This window comes from Euphorbia lathyris, chromosome 2 (genome assembly GCF_963576675.1).
Source record: "Euphorbia lathyris chromosome 2, ddEupLath1.1, whole genome shotgun sequence".
In the NCBI taxonomy this organism is placed as follows: Eukaryota; Viridiplantae; Streptophyta; class Magnoliopsida; order Malpighiales; family Euphorbiaceae; genus Euphorbia; species Euphorbia lathyris.
This window is the reverse complement of record NC_088911.1, coordinates 94,707,984-94,721,709: the sequence shown is the minus strand read 5'-3', so window position 1 is coordinate 94,721,709 and position 13,726 is coordinate 94,707,984. Positions and strand designations below refer to the sequence as shown.

Here is a 13,726-nt window from a genome sequence, read left to right as displayed (position 1 = left end):
ATGATATTATATTTGGTGCTACTAATGAATCCATGTGCAAGGAATTTAGCAAACAAATGCAGACTGAATTCGAAATGTCAATGATGGGAGAACTCAACTTCTTCCTCGGACTTCAAATTAAGCAAGGAAAGAATGGCATATTCATCAGTCAAGCTAAATATGCCAAGGAGATATTGAAGAAATATGAACTAGAACATTGTAAGCCAATATCCACTCCTATGGGCACTGACACTGTCCTTTGTGCTGATGAAAATGGTAAGTCAGTAGACAGCAAGTTATACCGAGGTATGATTGGCTCTTTACTTTACTTAACAGCAAGTAGACCGGACATTCAGTTCTCAGTATGTTATTGTGCTAGATATCAAGCTAACCCTAAGGAATCCCATTACATAGCCGTAAAAAGGATCCTTAGATATTTGCAAAGCTCAGTAAATGCAGGTTTGTGGTATCCAAATACTCATGACTTTACACTCATCGGATACACTAACGCTGACTATGGACGAGACAAGCTGGAAAGAAAAAGCACCTCTGGAGGATGCCAATTCCTAGGAAGCTGTCTTATATCTTGGTTCAGTAAGAAGCAGGCGTCAGTAGCCCTGTCCACAACTGAAGCTGAGTACATTGCTGCTGGAAGCTGTGTTGCTCAAGTCCTTTGGATTAAACAACAGCTTGAAGATTATGGTGTTCAAACAAAGACAATTGAAGTCAAATGCGACAACAAGAGTGCAATTGACCTCTCAAAGAACCCAATCCAGCACAGCAGGATGAAGCATGTCAGCATAAGACATCACTTCATCAGAGATCATGTACTCAAGAAAGAAATTAAGCTGACTTATGTGCCAACAGATGAGCAGCTTGCTGATATCTTGACAAAGCCTCTAGCACGAGAGCAATTTAGCATACTAAGAGAAGCAATTGGTATGTTTAATCCTCTTCAGTAAATTTCTATGCTAAATGAATATTGAATGCTGAGTGAATTACATGCTGAATGATTTTTTGTTTGCTGAGTATATCATTAAAACTGACTGAACATACAAATACTGAGTAATCTTGCACACTGAGTAAATTAGTTTAGAACTTGAAATTAAAACCATCCTTAAAGAATGCACTGACTACTCAGAATATGAAACGTTTATATAAACAAACGCTGAGTAAAAGCACTTATTAGCATTTAATGTCACCACATGCGAAATGACACCTGTACGGCGCATGCGCCGAATAACGTCTTAATAGTGTCATAAGTGTCAGGGTTTCTGTCGATTGGACAACCCAAGGGAAAAATCGGCTTAAATTCAAACGGCACCCTAAACTAAAAATCCATAAATAGTGGATACTAACCCACTACCCTCTTTACATGCGCACTGAACTTTAAGAAAGCTTCAAAATTTTTCCTTCCACACCTAAGAGCTTTAGAACTCCAAAAATGTCTTTCAACGAAAGCACTTTCTCTCCAACTCTAAAATCCTCTGACCAGGCTGGTCCTTCAACCAACATCATGAGAAAGATGATCAAGGTGCCCTCTTGCGCCAAAAATCAAGAGGTACTAAGGAGTCGATACTTCCACTCTGACTTCATCTCTTCAGAGACTCCATTCTGTGAATGGATCAAAAACAACGAATGGAAAGGTCTCTTCTCTCTTTTCGGGCAAACCTATCCCACAATAGTGAGAGAGTTCTACTCCAACCTGCACGTTGATGCAGATGACTCTGACTACTTAGAGACCACAGTTAAGGGTCAAAAGATAGTGATAACCCCTGAATATCTAGCAACATTGCTAGAGATACCAAATACAGGGATCCAGTTCAGGACAACAAAGGAGCCGATACCAAAAGCCATCGCAGAAAAGATGAAGGGGTTCTGTAAACCCAAAGACTACAAAGGAGAAGTACCCAGCACCTGCATGGGCAAAAATCAGAAGATGGCCCATTTTTTGCTGACCAACTTTATCTTCCCTAAACTTAGTTCTCCCTCATCCGCCTCAAACTTTGAACAATGTTTCATCTGGCATATGATGACCAACACTCCTTTCAACATGCCTGTATTTCTGGTCGGTGCTTTCCAAAGAAGTGGAAGGAAGCTCCGTTTAGGTTCTCTCATCACAAGGATAATACAGGATAAGAACATAGAGACTGTTGGTGAAATAAGTTCAACAGGAACTGTTATCACTGCACGTCTGCTGAATGGACTATCACATAGCCAACCCTTGAAAGGATATGACGAGAATGAAACCACTGAGGAGGAGGATCTTATGGCTGAGGTTGAGCAACCCATTGGAGAAATGGAAAATCTGACAGATCTGGATGCTATTATAGATGATGTCATGGCTGAAGCTGATCACACTGCTGAGGGTACAGAACCAACCAATGAACCTCAAACTGAGAATCCTTCTACTGTGCCATCTGAGATTGCTGAAGCTGAGAAGAAGAAGAAAAAGGGAGCCTGCTCGAAGGATATTCGTACTGTCCCGAGAAAGGTAAGGCTGATGGAAAGAAACAAGAGGAAAGCTGATCAGGACCCAGCTGAGTCAGCTGAGAAGAAACTGAGAACAGAAGCAGAATCTGTTCTTGAGCCCCACATTACCCAAGAGGGGTCTCCACAAAAACAAGCCTCTGTTCCTCCAAGTGAGAAACAAGCCAAAACCCCTGCGAGTCCAAAAGAAGCTCCACTCCCACCTCAAGCTCAAAGCAACTCAGCACCTGAGGTCAACACGCCTCGTAGTCCTGTCATTACACAGGGCACTCAGTGCGAGCCCACTCCTGCCAAATATGCACACCTAGGTGCTACTGAGTCAGGACGGCGTGTCATCGCCTCAGCTAACACTCTGCTTCAAGAACAAGCTCATCCTCCACCAACTCATGCCCAGTCCTCTCATCCACCTGTCACTCACCCTATTCTGCGTGAAATCCATGACTTGATCAATCACTTCTCCTCTGTCCAGACGCAGCAACCAACACATGCTCAAATGACCAAAATGACCGCACTCATGCTGACTATGGTCAGTCACATAAATTTCTTGGAGGGTCAAATACGTGTGCTGCAAGATCAGGCCAAGTCTCCTGCCCCTACCGTCACTTTGCCTACTACTGATGCTGGCAAAACGGGGGAGAAAGCGGCAACTAAGGAGAAGGAACTCTAAGTGAGAAACTAGAGAGTTAGAAGTTAGGAAGAAGAACTTTATTCTGTTTTATTTTGTTTTAAAATGCTTTTTGTTGTTTTATTTTAAACAATGGTATGCCTAACTTCTATTACTTCTGAAATACTTGCATTCGTATTATTTAATCATTGATTATTCATCCTTCAAATGCCAAGTATTATATGAATGCATGCTGCATATAAATGTTTGAACTTGTCAAATATAAACCATTGAACAAATGATTTACTCAGCGCTCTGTCACTATAAATTACTTCCGCTGAATACTGAGTAAAATAGAATATGACCCACAAGCTGACCTATACCTGAAAACTGATCTTAGACTTATTCAGTTAAACCTTAAAATGTTTAGAATAAAACTAAGTCAGTAGTTCAGTCCTTATGGGGGAGTTCACTTAATTAACAAGTCAACTATCATGGGGGAGCTCATACTGAGTTCCTTGCTGATTGGTTTTGCCAACATCAAAATGGGGGAGTTTGTTGAAACACCTTTCCACAAGATTTTGATTTGACAAAATTAATTAAGTGAAAGTAAATATTCTACAACACACTAAGTTTAAATGCTTTGGCTTATTGTTACTAATGTGTTTGTTCAATGTTGAGTTTATAATTTATCATAAGACATAAAGATCATAAGGCTCAAGCCCTATATGGAAGTCAAGGCCCAAGTCAAACAAACCCAAGATCACTCAGCCCGCGTGTCTTCAAAACGTTGCCGTTGAAGTAATGAGACGCATGCTGAGTAAAGAAGGATCGAGAAGATCCACGTAGACAACTTCGGTATGAAGCTGCTGAGCTGTCTCGACAAAACGTACAAGACAGCTGCTGACCATAAGACAGCTTCCAGACAAAGTATTTCCTCTTTAAGTAAAAACCAGAAGACACAGCAAGCTGTCTGGTTGACATTACCCAAAATGGAGGAATATACTGTCACACTGACCGAAGAACAGAAGACGCTGGAATCTGATTGGCTAAAGAGAACTGCTGGCAGACTCAGTGAAAACGACTTGTAGCCGTTTCCCTCCAACGGTTATTTCGAAATTCGAAATAACCAGAAGCTCTCACAGCTCTCTATAAATAGAGCATTCAGAATCCACATTCAATAGAGAACTTTGAGCAAAAGCCGTTACGCTGACCAAACGTATACAAAAGTTCTCCATCAAAAGCAAAGCAAATTCTTACACTACAAAGTCTATTCATTTGTGTAAAAGTCTAGAGTGATTGTTTTTCAATCATCTAAGGTGTTCTAGCAATTGTTGTTTAGGACAAAATCTTTATCATTTCTAGAAGTAGAAAGGAGAAGCTGAGTACTTGGTTTTAGTACTTGGTGAATTAGAATAGAAGTGAGTAGAGGTATAGAGGAAGGTACTCTTGTTATACTCAGCTTCTGATTTTGTAAAAGGTTTGAGGCTCTACCTTTAAAGAGCTCAGTAGAGGATTTGAAATCTCGGAAGTGTTCCGGGGACAGGACGTAGGCTTAGAAGAAGCCGAACCTGGATAAATCTGCTGAGTGAAGTATTTCTAAACCTGAACTCCTTATTTATATTGCTTGCTTAAAACAAACTAAAACTGACCAAGTAAAAGAGGTCAAGCTGAGTTGTGCGCTACCAACGAGCATGTTCAGGAATAGACTCTAAGTGCTATTTCCTGACCTAAGCAACGAAGCTGTCCTAGTCACTAATTGACTAAGTCAGTGTCTTGCTGAGTGCTAAGCGCCGCTGTTATATAAACTTTTCTTAAAGAAAAGAAATCTGCCCAAATTATTTTAAAAAGGTAAAATAGTTCCTATCCCCCCCCCCTTGGAACTATATTTGCAACCTTACAAGGGACCAACAGTTACTGCCGTTAATTTTCCAACATAGTTAATTTTTCATTCAATATGGGTTGGATTTTATCTAATTTGATAGGTTAGGGACCAAATATGACCAAATAATAGGCCAGAGGCCAAATACATAAATTTTGGATAGGTCAAGAGCCAAAAAGTTCTTTAAGCCTATATAAAATAATATAGAATATCCGTAATTCGGTGCGATTCGGTTTTCTTACATTTTTTGTCAAACTAAACTGAATACCAAAATGCACCAAAAAATAAAACCGACGCCGAACCAAAGTGTCAAAAAACCGAACCGAAAAATCGAATTCAATCGGTTCGGTTCGGTATGCGATTTAAACCATACTGATGCATATTCCTGGTAAGCACCACCAAATGACTTAGAGAATGGTCCGCGTAGTTTTGAGTGTACCATATTTAACACGTTTTCCATTCTAAAAGGGAGAAGAACTCTTGAAAGCAACTTTGTATTCTGCTAGATAATTAGCACATCTATTTAAATGAACATGATATAATCTAGTTAGAATATGTCCCGAACACTGGTAGATGCATCTTCATCACATATAGGAGATCCTTCATTTTGCTTCTCCATATGTGGTAATATTGCGCCATTTAGACTGACCATTTTGCTTGTAGACTTTGCCTCCATATTAAGTAGGCTTTGATACCAGTTGTTGGGAAATAAAAATAAAACATACCGTAAAAATAAAGGCAAGCATAAATAGATAATAAAAATGATATTGATAATTTAACGTGGTTCACCCTAATTTTAGGCTATTTCACGATCAAGTTTGAGAATTAATTCTTCCACTTTAAAAATACTAGGGGTATAAAGAGGACGCTCTCTAGATGATTTTCTAGAGTTAGATTGGTTGATATAAACCCAAAATAGTAGCATTTAAGCGTTTTCTAGAAATACTCTGAATAATTATCTTACTATTTTGTCACAACATAAAAGATTGTATTACCCTCTCTAAAATTCCTTTAGCAAATTGACTTTGCTTTTTCTCAAATTGAGACATATCAACGTCCACCGAATATGGGTTTCAAGTTGGCGTAAGAAACACTATAGGGAGACAGGGTCAACTGGCGTCGAATCTCTGCTAATTACCCGCACCCTCTTTCTTAGAAACTCTGTAGCTTTTGGGGATAGGAGCTTCGCTTAGCGAAACCCCATGCTTTGAGAGTTCTTTTTTGCCAGCACTTTATCTATCGGGGAGTCACTTTAATACCTAGGATTATTGTCCCAGGATGCCAAATGTATGATCCATACATTGGAAGTGTCAACATTGACTCACAAGATCCACCCTCACCGGTCCTGAGAAAGGCAACTGCTTCTCTTGGATATCTTGCTTCTTAGGCACTTTTTACACTGTCCCACCTTTTTGTGGTGTGCGGAGAAAATCTATCCGAGGAAGCGCTTTGATAAGTATGCTATCTTTGGCGATGATATTTGTATCGCCGACTCAAAGGTCGTGGAAGTCTACCTATCTACACTTAAGGATTTAGGTGTGACTATATAACTTATAAGATCTCTAGTCTCAAATGTGGGTGGCACTGAGTTTGTTAAGAAGTTTAGGTGTAAGAATTAAACATTGGATTTTTCCCCTCTTTCTATTCGAAAGAAACCAGGCTAATTCTCATACAATACACTCCATGTATTCTCTTTGTCATCTCTATAAGATACATAGGTTTTTCACTCTATGTTGATTGTATGGTATTGGTTATATGCTTCTTTTTCTTGGTAAACTTAACCATACTAAGTCGGTAATAGTTTAAATGATCCACCCTAGTCCAATAGGGATTAGGAGAGTCGGGCATCCAATCTTTGAGAAGGGAGGCGGATGTCTCCGTATGGTGGAACCCCTATGGACACTTTGGGCTTGGGAGTTAACCCATAGTGCAATCCTTTGTGAGGCGAGGTTTAACCACATGGAGTGTAACGACCCGATCCAGAGTGGGTGCAAGGAGCAGCCCTAAGGGATGGCAATGGGGACAAAAATGAACTGAATCCCACATCGGAAATGGAGAGAGAATGATTGGAGCTTATTAGTAAAATGAGAATCTAATACACGTCGACGCGTTTTAAAGTCGTAAAGCCCAAGGTATTGGATTTACACCAAAGCGGACAATATCTATATGGTATTGGGCCAGGATTTTACAATTGGTATCAGAGTCGATTCTTCACATACGATGTGTGGTTCGAGGACGAACCAGTTAGAAGTTGGTGGGCATGTAACACCTGATCCAAATTGGGTAGTCCCGAGGTAGATAGCCTGAGCAAGGAGCGGCCCTAAGGGATGACGATGGGGAGCAATCTCTATCGACGAGGGATGATCATTGATAACATTTGCATGCAGTGTGGTGCAACTAATGAAACCGGTCAACATATATTTGAATTATGTACAGTCGCGAGGAAGCTATGGTTGGAAAGTCGGCTGGATAATTTGTTCAACTTTGGGTTTGACTCGAATGCAGACTTCAGTACTCAATTCTTGAATCTCCTCACCCGAATTCCCCACGATAAGGCAAACTGTCTAGCGGTTATGAGTTGGAGCTTGTGGAAAGCGAGAAATGACAAACTCTGGCCGAACCTGGCTACTTCATCTACTGATATATGTTATAGAGCTCGTAACACTCTAATCGACTGGCTTTAGGCTCAGCGGACTAAAGCTCGAACTATGGTGCGAAATTATGATCAGCAGTTCCACTACCAGCGATGGCATCCACCCTTGTCAAATTTTTTGGCCTATGACACTGATGCAGCGAAGTTTTCCTCGTCTTCAACGGCAGGCACTGGTGCTGTTATTCGGGATAGTGCAGGTCACTTTATCCACGGGAGAACAGAAACGCTACAAAGTTTGATATCAGTTAAAGAATGTGAAGTCCTCTCATTACTTCATGCCATGGAGTGGGTGGCTAGCAAAGGACTAGAGAAAATTTCATTTAGAACTGACGCAAAAACAGTAGCAGATGGTATCAACCATGGGACGGATGATTGCACTGAATTTGGAGACATTCTCTCGCAATGTCGAACCATTCTCCATCAACACGACTTCTACTCTGTCAAGTTCATTCCGAGACAAGCCAACGGGCTGGCTCACGCCTTCGCTCATCATTCCCGATCAGGGATTTGTCTTCAATTTTATGATTGTATTCCGAGTTTTGCTTCTATTGTACCTTTAAGTTTTTGCCGAATTGATGTTTATTAATGCAATTCTCTTTAAAAAAAAAATATATATGTATTTTTATCCAAAATGTTAGAATAAATTTGGATATTATTCCAGTCATGCTAAAAGTACAAAAATAGAAAAGCCGGAGCCGGGTTAGATGTTGCGCTCCGTATCCTGCTAAAGGAAGATGGGCCTGACGGTGTGATCTCAGCGCATCTCATTCTCATTTCGTAGCAGATTTCAGTGATTCCCTTTCACAAAACAAAGAGCGTAGAAGAATACCAAATCCATCCAGCACTTTTAATAGTCGGATATCTCACAAAAAATGCCTGCTGCTGGCCCCCGATCCGGTGATGCAATTTTTGCCAGTGTTGAACGCGTGGTAAGCTAGGTTTTTTCTTTTTACTTTGCTCTTTCTATTTTATTAGCCAGAGTCTACCGTCATGTAGTATTACTGATCTCTTGCTTGATCCTTTACAAGTTATGGATCGTCTATTTCTTTCCGACCATATTAAACTTCTATTTGATATTCGTGTCGAATTTTGTTTTCCATGATTGTTCAATTAGGTCTTTCAATTTCATTGCATTTCCTATTTGGCTTGCGTTTGATATTATATGCTTACATTTTTGCAGAATGCGGAGCTGTTTACTTTGACCTATGGCGCAATTGTGCGCCAGTTGCTTACGGATCTGGAGGAGGTCGAGGAAGTCAACAAACAGCTTGATCAAATGTACGCGAAGTTTATATCCTGCTGGAATTTAGTTATTATGTTGATTTGCTTGTGCACTGTCAAGAATTAAACTGTTGAATGTGCTTAGTTTTTATTTTAAAGCTCAAATACATTAAAGTATTGCAAGGAAATGAGTATAGCTAGTGTGATGATGGTCCTGAAGTCATCATTAGGTGAAGAGCAAAAGATCCATTCCCGCTGATGCGTACCGGGTCGATGAAAGTGCTTGTCGGGGCAAAGACCCGCTGCCAGGTTCTTCTTTTATTCCTAAAGAAAGTGGAATAAGTAAAGAGCTGGACCTGGACCCTCCCTTCATCGAAGACCAGAGAAGCCCCCCGCGGTACACCTACTATATGATCGTCGAATCACTGCCTTGTTCACTGAAATGCGAGAATCTCTTTTTCAATGTTTAGAACCTCCACCTTCTCGTGCATTCAATCCCAGAAAAAAGGGATAGCTCTTCATCTTTTATGCCACAAATGGCCTCTTAGAGAAAGATTGAAGTAAGGTCTCCCATTTCGGGTTCTTTCCCGCACATTCCTTGCCCGATTCATAGACTATTGATACCCCCTACGTCAAGAGCATTCATATCAGGACAAGAAAATGTGGTCGGTTCAAGCCATCCAATCCATTCAAGGAGCTTCGTAACGATGATCTCATACGAGACGATCTTTCTGCATATAGATAAAGAAAGGGGTGGCCTCATTCATTCCTGGGGCCGGAAAGCTACTCTATAACACACCGTCCTTTCCGAATTGAGAGATTGAAGGATGAAATTATTATTTATATTATTATAATACGTAATTTGAAAGGAACGCAGTGACGTATTGGGAACGAGTGAGCCATGCGAACGAAGTCTCTTGCTTTCACAAAGTACAACGAAGTGAAAGACTTGGTTTAGGGGAAACTAAAAAATAGTCATAGTTACGTGAGAATAATGAATAATAGCATATGCCTGCCTGTTACCTATCGGCTTTTAGCAGTGGTGGAAGCGACACGACACCAGCCGTTAGGCCTAAAGGAAATGAATCTGTGGATAGAGAGCTACCCGGACTTTATATGCCATACTCTGCAATTGTATGAAACCTTAGGAGCTTTTACAATAAAGTAGCAGTCGTCGCCGTGCGCTCAACTGAGTGGTGGCTTTGCGTACCCGAGCCCGAGCCTTAATAGATAGAACATGAGCATAATTCTCTGTCTAAAATGTAGCTATGCCTTCAAATGAGTAACAAGGAACATTGAAAGCAAACGTAGCGAAAGCGGGTGCTTGAGTGAGTGATAGGGCTGCTAGGAAGAGCGCGGAGCTTGTATAGTAATAAGGCCTGCCTGCGCACGAGTGATCAATGAATAGTAGGAAACGAAGAGGGCATCCGCCTATTTAGTAGGGCCGCCTGGGGTTGTGGAGAGCCCACTTATGTTTCCACGGTCTGTGTTTCACATTGCACTATCTATTTGCCAATCTATGTGAGATATAACTCTAATTTTGCTACTAAATCAATTTGCAGGGGTTACAACATTGGAATTCGACTGGTCGACGAGTTTCTAGCGAAATCTAATGTCACTAGATGTGTAGACTTTAAGGAGACATGTGAAGTAATTGCAAAGGTCTGTGCACGATGTTGTTCAATATCTACTGATAGAATGTTTGGGCTTAATTTCCTTTTGGTTGTTTTGAGTCAATTTCTGTTTGTTAACTATACTCTTTGAATCCACAAATTATACAACTCATGAACTGTTAAGAAAATTTGTCTTGGATATATTTTCTTTCTCTATTTGATAAACAGAATATTGTCATCCTTTGAAATCTTATCTCTCTTGTTTTTTCAAATTTCATGAGTTTATGTGGATTATGCAAACCAATAATTTACACTTTCCATGAATGAATTCCTCAAATTTTTTGGCAATCAATTTTTCATGCTTAGAATGAAAGAAAATAAATTTAGAAACTCAATTCCTCATGGAATTGAATGTGCTCTAACTAGATCCTATCTAAATAGGTGGAACTTAAATAAATTCCATGTTTTTAAAAAGAAAATTTACAATATCCTTATTGAAGCCTTTCATTATGTATCTCATAAGATTTTTTCATTACTTTTTCTTCTCAATGTTGGTTCTGAACAAGAATCAGATATTTTATTTCAATTGATTAGATTTTTGTTTCTTTTTAATCATTATTGAATTTTAAATCAAGTATTCTATATAATCTGGAAAAATAGTATTCATGTCTCAAACTAGTTTTAAGGTGTTCAAGGAATTAAATTTATAAGAATTCTATGTTTTGAGCTCCTTCATTCCAACAGGGTGTATCTAATCTAAGAATTTGAGTTACTACAAGAATTACTACAAGAATAAGAAATGATTGAAACTTCGTTTAAAGCACAAGAATATATGAACCTTGCCAGTTTATCCAATTCTGAAGAACAGTGTCATATGCTCTTACTTTCTTCATCAGATCATTAATCTGCATATGCATTGTTGTTCTAGACCTTCCTGATGTAAATTTAACTCTCTGTATCCATGATGGTGGTGTTTAACTGGCTGCTGATTCTACATATACATATCGTATGGAAGGTGATTTGTGTTGTCAACTGAAGGGGAAGAGATTCAAATTATTTAAATTGAAATGCGAGTGAAAAGGCATTACGAAAGATCTTGCATATTATTTCTTGGAAATCAGAGAAGGAAAAGCAAGCATTGTAGTGGTGGATAGACAGCAGCACAGAACACACTATGTTTGGCATATCACAAATGTTAACCTTATATGGATTCCTCTTATGTGGTTGCATAATTTGCATTCTGAACACTCTTTTGTCATATTATTATGTTTTATCTTTGCATTGCTGGATTGAGAAGTGTTTGTTTGCTTTCGATGTTTGAACTTGATAGCTACTATCTTGCAAATTTGTTGTTCAAGCTAAACTAATACGTGTAGTGAGTGGTAGCTTATGACTAATCTCGCAATATTCAATTAAGAAATCAGTGGTCAAAGAACGCCTGAATTTGTGAGGAAAAGCATATGCATATTCAATTAATTGGTTTTATGTTTGTAGTTTCAAAATTCGATTTCTTCTTTGTGAATGGAATGAAACTTATAGCAAATCGATGTTATTCAGGTGGGTTTCAAAATGTTCCTCGGGGTGAGTGCATCTGTGACCAATTGGGATGCCGAAGGGACATGCTGCAGCATTATTTTGGAGGACAATCCCTTGGTGGAATTTGTAGAGCTTCCTGACACATGCCAAGGGCTATACTACTGCAATGTTTTAAGTGGAGTCATTAGAGGGGCACTAGAGATGGTGAGTATCTCTCTTCTAATATATAGCATTATCATTTCCAGCTTCCTCCCACTTTCATCTCCAGTTATACTCTTTTTTATTATTGGTGCAATTTGGCTATATAACAGTAAAAAAAAAATTGTGCACGCCTTGTTCGTAGTTGTCTTTTGTCCAGTAAAGGTGTGCTTAAGGTTTTTTTGAGTAATATAAATATCTCCGTCGTGCATCACTTGACGCTAAAAATATCAGCTCGGTCAAATTTCTGTAATTGCAAAACAAGATTTATGTGGAAACTCAATATATATATATATATATATATTGTCCCTTTATTGAAGAGCATACTGCTGTATATAACAGACAGTAAGTTAACCTTGTTAAAGGGGAAGATAATATAACTGTTATATGGTTAGCCGACTTGATCTTGTGCTGGTAATGTTTTCGCGTAACCAATAAGCTGTTTGTAAGTGTAGTTAGGAGTTTCTTCCTCTTAAGCAAAAGTCTCGGTCTTGATTTCTTTGTAGGGCAAAAACATTCGTTTGAGGCTTTTCTCCTTTTGAGGGTCCTTTTGAGCTTGAGTCTAGGCCAACTTTACTGTGAGAGATATAAAATAATTGACGAAAAAACAGTGATTGTGCATAGATTTACCTTCTTGTTACTCTAAAAGGGAAGAGTATTAATGTTATCATCCAATTCTTTTAGCGTGGTAGTGAACATATTGTATTTTGGGATAGGTATCAATGAAGACTGATGTAACATGGGTCCGCGATATGCTTCGAGGTGATGATGCATTTGAGTTGCAGGTGAAACTCGTAAAACAAGTTCCAGAAGAGTACCCATACAAGGATGATGATTAACAATCTTATTTGTCTTGTGTGCTGCATACCTTAATGACTTCAGTTCTTCTGTCTATGCATAAAATATAATCTTAACATTGTCTTTTTGGATACATATTTTCATAGTGGATAGATATCACAATATTATAAGTATGATTGAGTGCGACATTCAATATTTTATTGTGTTTCTTGGTGGATTCGCATTAATATTTTGGGAGTCTAGGAAGATGAATAATGATAGAATAGAACCATAGACACATCCAGCTTGGACATGGGTTGGGTTACTGCCACCGAAATTGTTATTGTCCTACATTTGCTGGCTAGCAATAGCTTGATGGTTCGTTAGATATAGTGAATTGGCTGTAGCATTTGTTTGATGGAGGCTGTGCACTGATCCAAAATGTTAATATAATGGTTCTTAATTACATGATCATCATCATCATCATCCGGTCTAGTAAGTATAGTAGTATGCTTTCATGCATTGTCACCCATATACTAGTTGCTTACCGTGCCAGTACTTGTAATTTTTCATGAAACCATGACAATCAATTGTTCCAATATTTTCCTAGTATTTTTTCACTTCTTCACATTGTTGCAATCACAACAAAGGGCAAATATTGTGTAACTATGACTTCTATTTTTTTTGGTGTTAACCGGTCCATTTGTATATTTTTTCGACTTAACCGATTTTATCAGTTTTTAAAGTATTGAAACCGAAACCAATCCATATAT

At 39.0% G+C, this 13,726-nt stretch overlaps 1 protein-coding gene across 1 annotated transcript; it reads left to right on the top strand.

The window, feature by feature from the left end:
* The first annotated feature begins 8,308 nt into the window (after positions 1-8,308).
* LOC136219002 (uncharacterized) lies at positions 8,309-13,181 on the top strand. Its single transcript, XM_066006193.1, has 5 exons — positions 8,309-8,537; positions 8,789-8,886; positions 10,392-10,491; positions 12,000-12,182; positions 12,893-13,181. The coding sequence occupies exons 1-5, from the start codon at positions 8,481-8,483 to the stop codon at positions 13,013-13,015; spliced, it is 561 nt and encodes a 186-aa protein (XP_065862265.1). The 5' UTR covers positions 8,309-8,480; the 3' UTR covers positions 13,016-13,181.
* Positions 13,182-13,726: the final 545 nt, after the last annotated feature.

Excerpts from the sequence above, each read along its gene's own strand:
- LOC136219002 (XM_066006193.1), top strand. The coding sequence starts at position 8,481 with ATGCCTGCTGCTGGCCCCCGATCCGGTGATGCAATTTTTGCCAGTGTT. Across the intron at positions 8,538-8,788 it reads TTGCCAGTGTTGAACGCGTG|AATGCGGAGCTGTTTACTTT; the intron begins GTAAGCTAGGTT and ends ACATTTTTGCAG. Across the intron at positions 12,183-12,892 it reads TTAGAGGGGCACTAGAGATG|GTATCAATGAAGACTGATGT; the intron begins GTGAGTATCTCT and ends ATTTTGGGATAG.